The 19,336-nt window shown below is 43.2% G+C and overlaps 1 protein-coding gene across 1 annotated transcript; it reads right to left on the reverse strand.

Annotated features, from left to right (window-relative positions):
• Nucleotides 1-5,562: 5,562 nt before the first annotated feature.
• LOC147205599 (uncharacterized) lies at nucleotides 5,563-19,270 on the reverse strand. Its single transcript, XM_086109056.1, has 6 exons — nucleotides 19,001-19,270; nucleotides 14,686-14,793; nucleotides 12,713-12,852; nucleotides 9,278-9,374; nucleotides 8,692-8,816; nucleotides 5,563-7,044 (listed from the first exon to the last, which is right to left on the reverse strand). Exons 1-6 carry the CDS (start codon nucleotides 19,083-19,085, stop codon nucleotides 6,868-6,870), a joined length of 732 nt encoding a protein of 243 aa, XP_085965182.1. The 5' UTR covers nucleotides 19,086-19,270; the 3' UTR covers nucleotides 5,563-6,867.
• Nucleotides 19,271-19,336: the final 66 nt, after the last annotated feature.

The raw sequence follows: 19,336 nt of genomic DNA on the forward strand, positions 1-19,336 counted from the left end.
CTCCACAAAGGCGAATCCTTCGGTCCATTCGTCCTGAAGTGTACCATACTCTTCATCTTTTTTGCTTTTTGCCATCTTATTCCTCGAAAGATAAGCTTTGAGCTCATGACCGAGTGGGCTGATTCAAAAGGGGGTGTTTACCTGTTTCCCCAGCAATGGCCAACGTAGGCCAGTATCATCCATTTAAAATTGCTCCTGCCGCCAACTGCAGCGCTGAACAGGACATGAGCAGTGAAATATCGATGGATGGATTAAACAAGCGAGAATATTTTGTTTTATCTGCGAGCCACATGCAATCATCAAAAGAGCCACAGCTGGCTCGCGAGCCATAGCTTCCCAACCACAGGTCTACTGTATGTGTGCAGCAAGATGTTGAAGCTATCAAGGTTCAGTGGAAGCAGATGCCATCTACTTTGATTATTCAGTGCCAGACACATCGAAAAAATGAACTCATTCGGAAGGCTGACAACATGGGAATGTCATCCATCCAGGCATCTATTCGTCCATGCAACTCAATTGTTCAGTCTTAAATATGAATTGATTGTCTTTTTAGAAAACAATACATTGCATTGTTTTAATAGGCGGACACTGTGTAGCTGTGGTATAATTATGTTGTTGTAATTAGGAAATGAAAACTGGAAAAAAGGTTTCTTCAGTTACATTAAAATTAGGTCAGAGGAAAGGAACTGGGACCACTTCTCTTCTTCTAAAAAGTCCACTGTGAGGCAATTAAAGATTTATCGATGAAAATGAACAACAGAAAAAAACAACAACCCAAACATCATTTGTAGAGCACGGAAGGAGACTCTTCCTAGTCGGTTCTCATTGACCAGTTAGGCGTGACACAGCAGGTTGTTGTCCAAGGCCTTTTGTCTCCCTACAAAAGTGCCTCTTAATGGGCAGGCCTGAAAGTTGGTCAAACTGTCTGTTTTTGGAACTGACCCAGGAGATTTGTTGAATGCAGGATGAAACACAGAGGGCGAGACAAAGACTCAGTGGGTCATAATGGAGAATACAATTGCTCTGAATAATCACTTTCAGTTGCCTACTTTCGAAAAGCAGACATGAATGCATTATTGGACACAGTGTGCTGTATTCTGTGGCTTGTCCATTGTTTTCCTCTTTTCCCAACACTCTAAATTGACTCGAGGTGTGAGTGTGAGTGCGAATGGTTGTTCGTCTGTGTGTGCCCTGCAATTTTGGCTGGCAACCAGTTCAGCGTGTCCCCCGCCTCCTGCCCGATGACAGCTGGGATAGACTCCGGCACAGTCATGACCCTCGTGAGGAAAACGGATTAGGAAATGGATGGATGGACAACCAGATTGAGTCCACATAGTTTATGATTTTACTGAACTGTTGGTCAGTCAGATAACTGGAATACATGTTTGTTTGAGCTGTAACAATTGGTTCTACAATACAATACAATACATGCTGATTTATATAGCGCTTTCACAACAGCGGCAGCTGTAACAAAGCGCTTAACAAAACAGTTAACATAAAATGACTTAATTCGAAAAATGATTTGAGGTTGCTGATTCAACTCAAGGACGTGATTGGTTCATTTGGAACGATACAATCAGAAAACAATTCATCTTGGCCACATTCCGCAACATGTTTGTATTGCAATGTGGGCCAAATGAGCCTACTCATTGCTTGGTGTGGATATTGAGCACTAGCTGTTGTTGAATAACTAGAGAGTGAGACTAGGGCAGTGGAGGGGACAGAGCAGCACAGGTGGATCTGCTTGTTTTGCATATACAGTGATCCCTCGCCACTTCGCGGTTCACTTATCGCGGATTCGCTATTTCGCGGATTTTCATAATGCATTTTTAATTTTTTATTTTATTTTTTAATTTTTTTAAATTTATTTTTTTTTGTGCATTGTGTTCTGCATTCTGATTCGCTAAAAACTCACTCCCGCTTCTTGTATCAAAACATGCTACGAATTGTGCTATCATTTTATGTTCGAAAATTGTAATTTCGAACATCTCCTAAACCCATAATGTCGACGAAACGGCCTGGACCGACAAAAGCACCTGCGGATGGGCCCAAACGGCGGAAGATGCTACCTATCTCAGATAAAGTTAAACCTCTGGACATGCTAAGGGAAGGTAAAAGCTATGCAGCCGTTGCTCGCCATTACGGAATCAATGAATCTTCCGTTCGTTACATAAAGAAGGAGGAAAAAAACATAAGGACGACAGCAGCAGTCAATTTTAATACGAATGCAAAAAGGGTTGTAACTGTCCGCAACAAGACCATGGTACGGATGGAGACGGCATTAGCTCTGTGGATTAATGACCGCAGGAAAAAAAACATAACCCTGGATACAAACGTTATCTGCACAAAAGCGAGAATGCTGTATGAAAACTTTGCTGTCAGTGACGGGGAAGAGGGAGAGGATGCCGGGCCCCCAGCAAGTGCTGCTGACAAAGTGCCAAGCGCATTTAATGCAAGCAAGGGCTGGTTTGAAAAGTTTAAGAAACGCTTTGGACTTAAAAATGTTTGTCTGCACGGTGAGATGGCGTCTGCGGATACCGCTGAGGCAAAAGCCTTCGTGAACAATAAATTCAAGGCGATCATTGAGGAGGGGGGATATAAGCCCGAACAAGTTTTTAACATGGATGAGACTGCCTTATTTTGGAAACGAATGCCCTCCCGCACCTTCATCATGCAGGAAGAAGCCAAAGCCCCAGGATTTAAAGTTCACAAAGACCGTTTGACCCTGGCTATGTGCGGAAATGCAGCAGGTTTCATGATTAAACCGGGGCTGATTTACAGGTCTAAAAATCCCAGGGCGCTGAAAAACAAAAATAACGATGATTTGCCTGTTTACTGGATGTACAATGCAAAGGCTTGGATGACAAAAGCGCTCAATCTGGATTGGTTCAAAAACTGTTTCATCCCGGAGGTCAAGTGTTATTTGAGAGGAAAGGGACTGGACTTTAAAGTGCTTCTGCTCCTTGACAACGCCGGAGGTCACGGTAATGATTTGGCATATGATGGTGTGCAAATCGAATTTCTGCCGCCAAACACTACATCCCTGATTCAGCCCATGGACCAAGGAGTCATCCGTGCTTTAAAGGCTCTCTATACGCGCAACACCCTGCAACATCTTGTTGACGCTATGGACTCGGATCAAGATTTCTCACTGAAGGACTACTGGCGTGGATACACCATCGCATCGTGTCTCCAAAACATTCAGAGGGCCATTCAGGAAATGAAAACGGAAACTCTGAAGGCCTGCTGGAAAACACTATGGCCAGAGGCAGTGCAAAACGCAACCGGAGGCTCGCTTGACGAGGTCCACCACTCTGCCGTAGAAACAGCTGTGAATCTGGCTAAACAGATTGGAGGAGACGGCTTTAATGACATGAGTCCGGATGACATAAACGCCCTGATTGATGGAGACGCACAGCCGCTGACCGATGCAGAGCTGGCAGAAATGACAAAGCCACAAAGCGACGATGAAAGAGAAGAGGGAGAAGAGGACACGAGAGATGAGGAGGAAGGACTAACGCTTGGTCGCTTAGCAACCATGGTGCGAATGGCCACTGAACTTAAGCGAGTAGCTGAGGAATGGGACCCTTTGATGAGCCGTTCAATACAGTTCTCCAACGTAATCGATGGTGGCATGTCGGTGTACAAGGATCTTTTTGCAAAGAAGAAAAAAGAGCGACAACAGCTGCCTGTTCTTCTCCCGAACAAACACACCTGCACCGCGGGCTTCAGAAGAAGAGAACACTGCAGAGCGCAGTCAGGATGCAACGGCCCAGTCTGAAGAGCAGTGAAACGGCCTACACGCGAGTCACTGTATTTGTACACATGTAATAGTTGCTAATTGTAAAAAAAAAAATAAAGTTTTCTATTTCGCGGATTTCACTTATCGCGGGTCATTTTCGGAACGTAACACCCGCGATAAACGAGGGATTACTGTACACTAATGTCAATTCAAAAATGGAAAAAGGGGACTCATAAAGGTAAAATGGCAAATTGGTTACTCTTATGTAGCACTTTATCTATAGCAGGGGTTTCAAACTCATTTCACATTGTCAAGTCAAGTCAAGTCAACAGTATTTATAGAGCACTTTCAAACAGCCATCGCTGCATACAAAGTGCTGTACATGGAGCAATTTAACATGCACAATAAACAGTAAGACAAATCGGTAATAAAGGCGGTAGAAAGCACCAAACAGTAAAACCAAGAACAAATTCTAAGTCATGCTGAGTCGAATGCCAAAGAATACAAGTGAGTTTTGAGGAGGGTTTTGAAGATGGGCAGCGAGGAGGCTTGCCGAATGTTCAGTGGGAGGTCATTCCAGAGAGAGGGACCAGCAACAGAAAAGGCTCGATCCCCTCTGAGCCTCAGTTTAGTTCTTGGTACTTCTAGTAAAGTCTGGTCCACAGACCTGAGGCGCCGGGCAGGTGTTTAGGGGCGGATGAGCTCAGAGAGGTAAGGTGGCGCGAGATTATTCAGAGATTTGAAAACAAATAAGAGGATCTTGAAAATAACTCTAAAATGAATGGGGAGCCAGTGAAGGGATGCCAGAGTAGGAGTTATGTGCTCCCTCTTACGAGTACCAGTCAAGAGGCGAGCAGCGGCATTCTGGACCAGCTGAAGGCGCTTAATGGAGGACTGGCTGACTCCAAAGTAAAGGGCATTGCAGTAATCGAGTGCATTGTGGGCCACATACGGCCTTGGCAGATGTCAAGTGGGCTGGACCATTAAAATTATACCATCCTCTGCGACAAATAACCAAAATATCATGTCTTTCCTTTACTTTGGTCTAAAGAAGCACAAGAACATTCGGAAAATGTTGAAATTTAATGAACATATATGTCTTTTACAAACCATTACATGAGACACCTTAAATTTCCTGAGACAAATGTGCAATTTACTTTTATCATTCACACATATGCATTGCAATTGATCCCACTGATTGTATAAAGGCACAAAACTTTAACAAATAATTGATATTGAAAAATATAGTAATGCCCTTTATTAAGATAAACCAGATTTATAAAGAAAGAAATATTTAAACCATTTACACGTGCATATAAAATCTAAATTTAATCCCTGCCGACACCTTCCAAGCAAAGGACAGTGCTATTAAATGTGTATAGAATAAAGTATTCACATGTCCTGCTGTGTTGGGTCTGTCTCAGTGACAGCCTGAGACTGTTTTGATCAGAGAAGAGGACAACAGCAGTCAATGTTGTCTTCTACTCTGATCAAAACAGTGTGTCCCCGAGCGGATAATCCATGAATTGCACCATATTAAAAATATTCATTCCGTGTCTTTTATACATCTTTTAATTACCCTGCGGGCCTGACCGAACCTCCTTGGGGGCCAGTTCCGGCCTGCGGGCCGTATGTTTGACACCACCGATCTACACCCTCTCTCTCTCTCTCATTCATACAATTTTTATTTATATTTTATTTTGATATGTATTGAATGTGTTTTCCGTTTTTTATAACAATTATACGTGTGTGTGTGTGTGTGTGTGTGTGTGTGTGTAGTAAATTTTGACAGGTAGAGGTAGGAAAAACAAAAAGACAGATGAAGCGGAAAAGTATCACTTTATTCAAACATTTGTGTCCAAGTCATTTTCTCTACAAAAAAAAATTGTGGTATTTTTAAATCGATTTTTTTTTGTATTTGATAACTAAATGACCAGCCCTGTAGCTATAATACATTATTTGTTCAGTACTCACTGATCAATTATTGTTTGTTCATAATACAGTCATAATAATACAGTGCTGTCACTGCATTGGCCCAAGGCTTTGACATTGAAGTTGTTGTGAGATACATTATCCAAAGATGTACAATTTATTTAGAAAAAGAAATGCTCCACCCAACTAAAGCAGCTTTGATGTAGTTTAGCTTTTGCTTTTATTATTGTAGCTGAGTATGCAACATTACTATAGTGGTGCTTCATTTCATGTAGAATAACTTGGAGCTCAGCTCCCTACATTTTCCCAGCGCTTGCCCAACAGTGCAGATGCGCATCTTTTTGTTGTTTTGTTTTCTCTAAATTAGCTCTTAATGTGCATGTTATGGCACATTTTTATGATTTTTTGCATTGACAGTACTAGAGTGGATTTGTAATAAACACACAAGATCTGACACCAGAAGCCCCATAAAATTCCTTATTACAAAAGTATTTGGACAACTGACACTGATACCTCAGCCTTGTTACGTCTTTGTTTCAGTTGATCATGAATATTTGTAGAGTTGTGACTGAAAATGTATCTAACAGATATGACCTACAGTACATCAGTTGCTCTCTTTGTCCTCATTCCTCACAGTAAATAGGTGAAACTACCTGAGTAGTTAAACTTCAAGGCAACTGCTCATGCTATAAATGTGGGATGACATGACAAGATTCTCTGTGTTGTGCTTCTGAGCCACATACCTGTAGTTCCCTGTGCTGTTTTTGTCTTGATTCATCTGCATCTGATGTGACGTATTACCAATGATCTCCACTTTGCCTGAGATCCTACACTGCTCGATATTGTATCTGTTATCTGATGTCTTTACACTGATGATAAACGGTGCAACTTTTTCAGTCTTTAGAACAATGAGTTCAGGTTTTCTCAGAGTATTTCTTTTTCATTTTTTTGGGACAACTATTAACGCATTGGCCCGAATATAAGAGTATATAAGAGTTTTTTGCATTGAAATAAGACTGAAAAAGTGGGGGTCGTCTTATATTCAGAGTCTAGACATTATATTGTCTATATATATATATACTGTATATATACCTGTATATATATAGACATTTTTCTATTTCAAGGAAGTTAGGTGAGAGTAAGACCATTAGAAATGTGTGAAAAGAGGGAGAACATTGTGGGGTTTCTCAATTTTAAATGTTCTCGTCCAAGACGACAGATTTTAAATCTGCAGGGCATCTGATGGTGAAAACGGCGTGAGATGCGTTTTGTCGTTCCACCAGTTTGGCAACAGCATCACCCAGATCCAGGTGATTCAAGTACCCAGGGGTCATTCTCTCCATTGTAGCAACACCTGTGTCTATCTTCATCTGCCAAGACAAAGTAGACAATGTTCAGCACACACACTACAGAACACATGAATTATTTACTGGAAATAAATAAAGGATACTGATAGCAGGTTTCGATCAATATGATCACTGGAATTCACTTAGCCTATGTTCACACTGCAGGGCATAATGCCTCATTTGGAATATTTGTTGTATGTACTCGTTCACATTACAAAAAACAAATGTGACTTCTAATGTGAACAGTATGCTTCCATGAAGTGACAAGCAGGCACATAAAACAACATCACGAGGTGTCGTGTTTATGGAAGTAAATATTCTCGTCACCTTTCTAAATAATAGCCTGAAAATACAGAAACTGAGCCAAACCTTGATTATATTACATGAAATAATAATTTCATTTCAGTGGTAGAATCATCCTGGATAGCATGCTCACCTTCCACTCACATATCAACACCATCACCCGCACTGCTTATTTCCACCTCCGCAATATTACCAGACTTCGCCCTTCCCTCACCCCCCGCACCACTGCTATTCTTGTCCACAGTCTTGTCACATCCCGCCTTGATTACTGCAACGCTCTCCTCTTCGGCCTACCTCAAAAGTCCCTTCATAAAATCCAGCTGGTTCAAAACGCCTCTGCTCGCATCATCACAAAAACATCTTCCCAGCAGCACATCACCCCCGTTCTCCAACAGCTCCACTGGCTCCCTGTTCAATATCGCATCAATTACAAACTGCTTCTATATACATATATGGCCATCCACAACCTGGCCCCTCCTTACCTATCCGACCTTCTCCAGGTGCATATCCCCTCTCGCTCCCTCAGATCCTCGTCCTCCCTCCGCCTGTCAGTGCCCCCTGCCCGACTGAGCACCATGGGAGCCAGAGCCTTTAGTCACGCTGCTCCAAAGCTCTGGAACAACCTACCTCCGGACCTCCAAAACTGCACACCTCTTTCCACTTTCAAGTCCCGTCTAAAAACACACCTGTTCAGGATTGCCTACAACACATAGCTCTTCCATTTCCTATGTTTTTATGATTTTATGATTTTATGTCCTGTTTTTATATAATATCTCGTTTACTAATTTTTACATTGTATTTTCTTATTGTCTGTACAGTGTCCATGGGTGGCATGAAAGGCGCTTTTAAATAAATGCATTAGAATTGAGGGCAGCTCGGTGGATGACTGGTTAGCACATCCTCCTCACAGTGCAGAGGTGCGGTGTTCAATTCCGGCTCCGGCCTTCCTGTGTGGAGTTTGCATGTTCTCCCTGTGCCTGCATGAGTTTTCTCCGGATACTCTGGGTAGTCGGCTTGGTCTTCACTAAAAAACTGTTATAACCTGACCCACACGGTCATATCTTCGAAAGAGTTCTCACATTTCTCAACTCAACTGTATTCGTAGAGCACTTTAAAAAAAGTTCATTTAATCAGTTCAATAGAGTGCAGATAAATAATTTTAGCTCACAACACGAAGCAAAAAAAAAAAAAACAATTTACTGTTTGTAACTTGAGAAATTTAATTTGAGCCACTCCTCAGTTATACCACAGAATTTCTATAGTGAAATGCCATCTGCGCTATTTGAAACGAACAAACAGAATTGATCAACTTGAAATACCCAATAGTACTCGGTTATGTTTTTCTCTGTGATGCTATTAATGTCTCACTTGGTAGAGTTTGCAGGGTGATTCTGGGTACTCGTCTCGGAGGACCTGGCAGAAGGCCAGGGCACTGGCAGCTCCTACAGTCAGGAAACCAGTACCGTGCATCAGAAGCTTTTCTCCTGCTCCCCCTGTGATGCAGACCAAACATACACCGGCACGCTAAACACTGTGCTCAGGACATCAAGCTCAAGAGTGAAAACTTTGTGGACATAGACTACAATCACAAGACCTTTGGAGTGCATCACTTTTTACAAGGTGACATCTCAGATTAGGAAAAGTGGGCATCACCCATTTACCTCTTAGTTATTGGCTTAATTTCTCTGGAAATGGTTTTCACGAACATAGTTGCTTTCTACCTTTGGCACTTAGAGTGCTTTACACTGATTACTGCAACATGATATTATGGAGGTGAGCTTGAAAGCTAATTTATCCATTGATGATGCAACAACCAGAGCCACTGGCACTGGTCAAAGTATCTTGCTCAAGGGTACTTGAACATGGACCTGCAACAACTCATTTGACATTCTATGAATAGGATAAGATATGGTATGGAACCTTTGACGTGCACCAATAAAACAAGCGTTCTCACCTGTGATAAATGTGTAGGTACATTTGGAATCATCTCTCACCAAAGGAAAGAAAGCCTTCCATGACACAAATGTACTAAAAAGTAAAGATTCCATCACCTGGAGATTCACAAAGAAAAATAAGACATTTGTGATGAAGTGGGAATGCTCAACAGAAATATTAAATATCAAACATTCGATACACAAGGGGTGCCCAACTTTTTTCGACCGAAGACCTACTTTTCAAGCAGCCAACCTCCTGCAATTGACATTTTTTGGGGGGGGGGGGGGGGGGCATGGCGGGGATGCTCTGGATGTGCATTCATCCACTATTGGAGGTGGATATGAGTAAGTGGTGGAATTTTACTCTTGCAGGGTCCACCCAAGTCGGGATCAAACCCACGCCGCCAGCATGTCTCCAGTTTGGGAGCGCAGAGAGCTGACCAGTCAAATAAAATTGTAACCCACCAACTCAACTCAGCAGCGTATTTGAAGGGATATGACGTGAGGTAATCGCCTCTAAGTAGCGGCTGGATAGCTCAGTTGGGAAGGCACCGGTTTTGGCATACGGGAGACGGGGGTTCGAATCCCGCTTGGGGCAAAAAAAAAAAAAAAAGAGCACATAACACCGTCAGGTGCTGGGGAACCAGAGCACCTCGATGAAAAATGGGCTACTGCAACAAAGCGGAGATGGGCGAGATGCGATAACATGGCTCTGTTGGAATGCTACTACTAAAGCAACCCTAGTCAGAGGGGTTACATGTGGGCGAAATGGTTACTTCGAAACCCACAGTCACAGTTGACCACGAAACAACTAGTAGCTCAGTAGCAACAAACAGCAATTGCTGTCACAACTTCAGATTGATGAGGTACAACGCAGGTTCCATGGTGAAGGGCCCCAGGCTGCCAGATCAGAGGAGGAGGTCAGACCGGAGATTGGGAGGCAAGCCCCAAAGAATGCAAATGATGATATTGGGAGACCAGCCCCAATGAATGAAATGCTGAGCGAGGCAGCAACTGACCTGAAAGGTAAGATCATGGCGAGAATGAAAGCTGGGCAATCTAGAAACCGATTACAACGGCTATGTGAAGTATCACCTGAAAGTCTCATGGAAAGTGTGAATGCAGCACTGAGGGCGATCCCTACTGTAACGATCATGGAAACCAGAACCGGAAACCGGAACCGGAAATGAGCTGATGTACGCTTCAGCATCAGTGATCCTAGAGATGCTTGGCTATAAGAGCAACCATGGGAGCCATGAGATACGTTACCCACCATGGAAAAGACGGTTGGAGGCTCAGATCAAGGCGGCTCGGAAAGATGTATAAACGAATATACGCCAGACGAATAAACAGGCTGTTCGCAACACAACCTGCGAAAGTGAACGCTCAGTGGCAGGGTCCTAACAACAGAGCTGACCCACCAAGACTGGAAACTGAAAGGTACTGGAAAGGCATATGGGAGAAGGAGGTTGCACATAACAGCAGTGCACAACGGCTGGTGACCCTGAGAGAGGAGCACAGCAACCTCCCTGAACAGAACCCAGTTACCATAACATTGGCAGACATACAGGAAAGAGTCTCAGATATGAAAAACTGGACAGCACCAGTCGACACGGAACAGTCGCACAAGACTGCAGGTCCCGACATACCAAGCCTGGATTTATTACAAGAAAGCCTATGATGCGATGCCACATACATGGATCACTGAATGCTTGGAGTGAACAGGACCCTAAGAGCCTTCGTTGCAAACTCGATAAGGATGTGGAAAACCACACTTGAAGCCAATGGCAAGCCAAGTGTCCATCAAATGTGGCATATACCAAGGTGATGCACTCTCCCCACTGCTGTTCTGCATAGGACTGAACCCCCTAAGCCAAGTAATCACCAAGACAGGCCGCCTCAGAAATGGAGCTACGATCAGTCACCTCCTCTACATGGATGACATAAAGCTGTATGCTAAGAGCGAAAGGGACAAAGACTCCCTGATCCACACAACCAGGGTCTACAGCAGCGACATCGGGATGTATTCGGGCTTGAGAAATGTAGTCGGATGGTGACGAAGAGAGGCAAGGTAGTCCACACTGAAGGGGTCTCACTCCCTGAAGGAACAATAGCAGACATTGAGGACAGCTACAAGTACCTCGGTATACCACAAGCCAATGGCAACCTCGAACTGGCAACAAGGAAAGCGGCTCCGGCCAAATACCTCCAGCGAGTGAGGCAAGTCCTAAGAAGCCAGCTCAATGGCAAGAATAAGACCCGGGCAATAAACAGCTATGCCCTGCCAGTGATCAGATACCCTGCAGGAATAATAAGGTGGCCAAAGGAAGCGATTCAGACCACGGACGTTAAGACCCGAAAGCTCCTAACCATGCATGGGGGGTTCCATCCCAAATCCAGCACAACTAAGACTGTACGCAAGCCGAAAGGAAGGAGGACTCGGGAGTGTGAGAGCCACTGTCCAGGATGAAACATCCAAGCTCCATGAATACATCAAGGAGAAGGCTCCAACGGATGACGCACTCAGAGAATGTCTCAGACAATGGGGAACAGAGGATGAGGCGCTGGAAGAGGGACCATCATGGGAGGACAAGCCCCTACACGGGATGTACCACCAGACCATAACTGAAGTGGCTGATCTCAAGAAGTCCTATCAATGGCTAGAGAGGGCTGGCCTGAAGGACAGCACAGAGGCACTCATCCTGGCTGCTCAGGAGCAGGCCCTGAGCACCAGAGCCATAGAGGCCCAGATATACCACACCAGACAAGACCCAAGGTGTTGGTTGTGCAAAGAGGCACCTGAGACGATCCAACACAAAACTGCAGGGTGTCAGATGCTGGCAGGGAAAGCCTACATGGTAGTCTACCGAAATATCTGTGCGGAGTATGGACCGGAAAACCCAAGGTCAAAATGGGAAACACCTCCAAAGGTGGTGGAGAATGACCAAGCGAAGATCCTGTGGGACTTCCAGATCCAGACTGACAAGATGGTAATGGCGAACCAACCAGATATCGTGATCATAGATAAAGGGCAGAGGAAAGCCGTTGTAGTGGATGTCGCGGTCCCAAGTGATGAAAACATCAGAAAGAAGGAACACGAGAAACTGGAGAAATACCAAGGACTAAGAGAGGAGCTGGAGAGAGCCTGAAAGGTAAAGGTGACAGTCGTGCCTGTGGTGGTCAGAGCACTCGGGGCAGTGACCCCCAAACTAGATGAGTGGTTGCAACAGATCCCGGGAACAACATCGGACATCTCAGTCCAGAAAAGCGCAGTGCTGGGAACAGCAAGGATACTGCGCAGAACCCTCAAGCTTCCTGGCCTCTGGTAGGGGACCCAAGCTGAATGGAGGACGGACACCACCCAAGGCGTGAGACGAGGAATTTATTATTTTTTATATATACTGTATATTTTAAAGTTTTTTTCTTTCTCAACCACTTCCTTTGTGTGTACTTACCCAGTGCAGATCCTTGAGGGTCTGGGTATGTGGAGGTCCTCCCTGCCACCAACTGAACCCCAGAGAGGAAATGACATCTGTAATCTTTCCCACCTGTTTGAGGAGGTCCTGTTTCGCCTGCTCCACTCCAACCTCTGAGCCTGACAGACAAATTAGGGCAGTTTCAAGACTCCAGTCGTCCTAATTGGGTACAGTGACTTGAACAACTCCAGAACACTTTCACAAGCTTTGGAGCACGTTAACAACTGCAGCTGTAACAAAGTCAAATGTGTTATGAAAATATACACCTCCATTGTGATACAAATTAAGGTTACATATATATATATATATATATATATATACATAGGTTTCGGACTTCTCATCACCTGGTCACTCAGGACACTGAGTTTCTTGTCCATGAGCTCCTCATCGCTTATAAAATAGACTTTTCTTGTTTAATTGATCTGTGGCAGCAGTTTAATGACTTTGCAACACAATTTGACAAGAAAGTCTCACCACTGTCATTTCCTGTATTCTGCTTTGTTCAATCCACCGCTGTTTTCTGTCAGTCTGTGTCAGACTGTTACTGTCATTTGTCACCTAAGCCTTGTTCATGCTTCTTGTCGTAATCATACTGCCCTGCCTCCCTGCACTTCTGCAAACGTCACACAAAACTTGGCAGACTTGGCTTACTTGACATTTAGTAGGGACTCGACTTGACGAGCAAGATTTTTTTCCCCCCACGAACTTGCTTGAAACTTGAAGGGGAAGACTTGGGACTTGCCCATACAGAAAATGATTTCCTCGCATCTCTCGTACTTCTACTTTAATGTGAATCTTTTGTAGCACAAAGTAACAAAGAATTTGTACTTCTATTAAAGTACACATGGTGATGATATTTACCACCTCTGTCTGTATGAAGTTAAAAAATGATCATCATCACTGTGCCAAACAAGTTTAGAACAGTCAGTGAGTTGAAAAAAACTTGTGTAGTTGATCTAAATAATTACTTTTGATTGATACTTGATACTTAGGTTTATCTTTCTCTCCTGTATGCACTGCTGCGCAGCCAACAAAATCTTTGTATTGATTTGAACTCAAGGCTTCGGGGTCGATCAGCTGTGTATACTGCAGCACATATTTGTGCTTCAAAGGAGTGAAAAGTTACTTTATTTTGTATTGTATGTATATTCTGGCCCTATGATTGGTGGGCAAGCAGTCCAGGGTGTACCCCGCCTGTTGCCTGAAGACAGCTGGGATAGGCTCCAGCCTTCCCGCGACCCTCGTGACGATAAGCGGTTCAGAAAATGGATGGATAGATGTATTTTCTGAAGACTTCAAATGTGTTTTAATTTTTTCACAAGTGTCAGTCCATCCATCCATCCATCCATTTTCCGATCCGCTTGATCCTCACAAGGGTCGCGGACGTGCTGGAGCATATCGCAGCTGTCTTCGGGCAGTTGGCAGGGGACACCCTGAACTGGATGACATTGCAGCGCACACATAGTCGAACAACCATCCGCGCTCACACTCACACTTAGGGACAATTTTGAGTGTTCAATTAGCCTGCCATGCATGTTTTTGGAATGTGAGAGAAAACCAGAGTACCTGGAGAAAACCCACACAGGCCCGGGGAGAAGATGCAAACTCCACACAGGAAGGCCAGCACCAGGATCAAACCCACTACCTCTGCACTGTGAGGTTGACGCGCTAACCACTGTACCAGTGGGCCAACCACAAGTGTCAGTTTTGCACTTTATTCAGAAAGTGATTTAGACATAAAAAAGTACAGGTATGTGGATTGTTTTTTTTTTTACGTTTCTCATAATTTATTTTATTTTTTTACCCATGAACTAGTCTAGGTACTAAAAAATATTTCAGACTTTATGTGTATCAGTCCTGTATTTGCCTTTTTTTATTCGAGACCAAATCTTGCAGCAAAAACATCAACAAATAAGGATGGGTTTACTTGAAAAACCACTTGCATAACTCACCCACGTCCCCTACAATTGTGATGAGTCTGTCTTTCGTGTTGGCAGAGATGAATGATGTGAGTCTCTCCAGCCTTTTGCTGTCTCTTGAGATTACCGCAACTTTGAAACCTGCAGTAATTAACAACAAAAAAAAACACTTGGACACACATTCACACATTCTCAACCCAACTTAATTTCCAGAGTACTTTGACAACAACTGCAGCTGTGACAAAGTGCTGTAAAATAATTCCAACTAATATGGACAAGAGATCCCTCCCCATTGGAGTTTTTATTCCCTCTTGTAGAATAGTTTACATGTGTGTAGTCATTCGTCGATGAGTTGTAAAAAGTAGTAATTTTTTTTTTAAGTTGTAAAAATATCACGGTTAAGGGTAAAGCATGAGGCTTAGGGGACTTTTCTTCTTACTTTCTTTCTCTTCTGATTGATATAAAAATGATCTATTTATATATGAACACATAACACAGGGTAGGACTAGTTTTTTACTTCTTCCTACTCCCTTGAACATAATAATAGTGTTGAATAATGACTGATTCATCTTTCCTTTTTACTATTTTACTTACCTTACTTTCTGTCAAATTATTACTGTATATGTTTTATGTTCAATAAACAAACGAAACGAAACGAAAACGAAACGAAAAATGAGAGAGTGGAACATTATTGAGTCCACTGACCAGTATGAGGGAGCCAGGATGCTCAAATGATCTCGCGATGACAACGTACTGTACATGACTTGACTTGTGTTACAAGAGCGGAAGTCCCTGTAAAGCACTTTGGAGTTAAAATTTCTTGAAGAAAAGTGCTTTCTAGTTTTGCTTGATTGAATAGTTTTATAAATGCTTTTGACCTTTTAAAAGGAAATTGTGAAATTTGAAACCCTAGCTCAGTGGCCACCAAACTACGGCCCGCATTTGGTCCGGCCCCCCTGAACAATACCAGAGAGTCTTTTGATTTATTTTTCATCTATGTATATTTGTATTTTATCATAAAATTCGGCTTTTGCAATAAAATATTCCTTAGTTATGAACTATTTTCATGATTAACTATTAGCTCGTAACAATTTCATAAACACATATAACGTGACATTTGTTCCATCCTTCTGCGGTCTGTGCCGTTATCTGGCAACCCCAGAAAAAAAAATCCTAAACCCGTCCCTCTCAAAGAGAACGTAATCATGGCGAAAAGGTGAGGTAAGAGAAAAAAATTATTCAGAACACAGGGAATTTAACCCAAAATGGAGAAACTATTTTTTTTTCAATTCAAAGAAAAGATTCTCATCTGTCGGTGGCGGTATTCAAAGAATACAATCTGCGGAGACACTACGAATCCCATCACAACAACAAGTACGATTTTTTGCATGGGCAAATGAGAGCAGACAAACTGTCAATGCTAAAAAGAGGAACGTTAGCTCAGCAAAATACATTTGTACGCAAAGCTCAGCTGAACCAGCCATCTGTTCGGGCTAGCTTTCGGTTTGCTCAACTGATAGCAAGCAGCGGTAAGGAGAGTTTGTCAAGAAATGCATGAATGCTGTCACGGAGGTGGTGTGTCCCGAGAAGAAAGACGTCTTTAATACCACGAGTGTATCAAAAAAGTTATTTGATTTTGTGTGGGTTTCTGGGAAACAATACATTTTTACGTCTAGGTACTCTTGCAGTCACACTTTTGCTGTTACAAACTGACCCCGGCCCCCCCATCAGAGAAGCGAAAAGTTATGTGGCCCTCACAGGAAAAAGTTTGGGGACCACTGCCCTAGCTGGTAAAGTTAACTTGTAATGAGGATCTTTAACTACAAAGTGTGGAGCATAATGGGACATACTAATCGTGAATCCCCCAGTAAATTTCCATTCCCAAACAAAATGTCCATTCCCAAAAACCTTGTACAACTGTTGCACCAACTGTACTGACATGAATCATTTTGTTTGTTGTTGCGTCATGTGGACCTGATGTGGATTGTTTTCAGCGTTTTTTTGGCCACGACGTTCGTCAGAGGAGAAGAAACTGCTTGGTGTGCTTCTCGGCAGCACGCGTGTCCCAGCACTGATTTTGATTAGGAGGAATGTCGGCGCCATTTGACTGTCGGTGCTGGACAGCCCTGGGGCGCTTGTGTTTGTTGCGCCTGTAACGGGCAGCATTTTTCACAGCCCTTTGTTCAGCGGAAATGTCGGTACTGTTAGACAGTCTGTGGCTGGATGGATGGATGGTTTGTGGAGCCGACAATGAGAACAAGAAGTGCCCGCGCACAGCGCAGATGCGTATGTGGAGCTGGCAGTTGCCGCTTGGAATTGAAGCGGATTTACATGGGACAGGAGATGTGAGCCAATCTCTTATTTTGTCAATGGATGCTACAGATTCTTGTTTGCTTTCAAACTTAGCTTGTAGCAGAAGTGTGCACATTTTCAGCATGACGTCTTTGAGCCACTAGTGAAAGGACACCTTGATTCTCTCCTCTTTCATCTATAACTGCTTCAAATAACAAAGTGTATGCAGAAAAAGTGGTTAAGATTGTATGACTGTCTGTGTCTTATGTGTTATTATTTTGTTATTTTATGTTAACCGTTCTGTTGATGGTGGCACGGGTACCCGCAGCAGCTCATCTCTCTCCTGTGGTTGCACAATGGTTGAGAGGAAAGAAATAAAACAGAGAAAATAACAATAGAGCTGACTTGACTTGACTTGATCATGGCTCAAACACAAGAAATGTGAATTGAAACAACGAAAAAATTATCAATCTAAAAAAGGTAAATCTTCACATAATGTTGTAATAAATGTTGTTCATAGTCAGCTGTGTCTAAAACCTATATACAGCACATCCATCCAGCCATTATCTGATCCATCTTTCCTCACAAAGGTCGCGGGCGGCTGGAGCCTATCCCAGCTGTCTTCGGGCAGTAGGCGGGTACACCCTAAACTGTTTGCCACCCAATCGCATGGCACACATAGATGAACAACCATTCCCAATGACAGTTGCACCGTGGCAGTGTCCAATTAACCCACCATACATTTTTTTGTAATGTGGTTGAAGACTGGAGTACCCAGAGAAAACCCACACAAGCACAGGGAAAACATGCAAACTCCACCCAGAAGGTCAGAGCCCGGAAACCAAACCCTGGACCTCTGTACTCTTCGGCGGACGTGCTAACCACTCGACCACTGTGCCGCCACTTATATACAAGACAACTTTATTTATATATCATAATTAACAACAGCTGCAGCTAAAACAAAGCACTTTGCATATAACATAAAATGACCATAATACAACAACAAAAGAAAGCCCATCCATCAATTTTCCGATACGCTTTATCCTCACAAGGGTCGCAGCGGGTGCTGGAGCCTATCCCAGCCGTCTTTGGGCAGTAGGCCGGGGAGACCATGAACCAGTTGCCAGCCAATCGCAGAACAAAAGAAAGTGAAAACCGTAAATGAAAAAACAAACAAACTGATGATACAAACTCATACAGTCGACACTAGAAAACTATAGAACAGTGTCAGTGTCGTATTGGGTCGAAAGCCAAAGAATAAAGATGTGTCTTCAAACGAGTTTTAAAAATGGACTGGAGGGGGGCTTGCCAAATATTTCATGGAAGGTCATTCCAGAGGGAACAGAAAAGGCTCGATCCCCTCGGAGTCAGTCATTGCAAGAGTTTAGTACAGTACGTGTTGTGATGAGACGACGTCTGTTTTATTTTATTTTTTTGCAAACCATGGTCTCTCATGGCCAAAACTATTCACAGCCTCGAAATGCCTCAGCCTCTGTATATTTATTTTTTTTAAAAGTCAGCGAGAGAGAAGCCCGGCCCGACCCGACCCGAAGCAATGATTGACATTTAGGCCCGACCCAAATTTCGGGTCGGGTCGGGTTGGGCTTGGGCTTAAGATCTTACCTCTACTTCATGTCAGGGGCTGCCATTACATCTTGAATAGTTTACATAAACATTTTGGACACTTGTCCTATTAACTGAAAGAATGTTTGGGGATGATGACATCATTTTTCAAGATGCTAATGTTTCTAGCCATACAGCAAAAACTGTGAAAAAAATCTTTATAGAAAGACATAAAGTCAATGTTATGGCCTGAAAATTATCCAGATCTCAATCCAATTGAAAATCTTTGGTTGAAGTTGAAGGTAAGTCCATGGTAAGTCTCCAACCTGCTAAATTGATCTAGCAAAAGTGTTTTTTTATAAATAATGTACATTTTAATACACTATATTGATATAATTATATATTTATCATCCTATCATACACCGTCACCGTAGTGTGCAGAAACAATAAGTCAGCTGTGTGTGCGTGTAGCTCTCCCAGTAGTCGATCTTACCTTTATCCAGTAGGGCTTTGACAATTCCAGAGCCAACTGTCCCTGCTCCACCCAGAACCAACACAACTCTGTCTGATTTTGACATGACAGTTTAGTTGGACTTGCCGACTGGATCCGCTCAAGATGCAAAGTTAAGATCTTGTGTTGCTCTTGGTAACAAGGTTGCTTTTAAATAAGAGACCGCTTGGACCTCCCCCTATCATCTGCACCGAAGCCACGCCCTGGTATTGACCTGTTTGTATCATTTACGAATGTACATGAGAATTGAAGCACTACAGTAAAAACGTCCCCGCCATCAAGTAGCTGTTGAGAGTTGACGTTATCCTTGAGATGCGG

Source organism: Hippocampus guttulatus, chromosome 4, assembly GCF_054856545.1.
Source record: "Hippocampus guttulatus isolate MCC_2025c chromosome 4, RoL_Hgut_1.0, whole genome shotgun sequence".
In the NCBI taxonomy this organism is placed as follows: Eukaryota; Metazoa; Chordata; class Actinopteri; order Syngnathiformes; family Syngnathidae; genus Hippocampus; species Hippocampus guttulatus.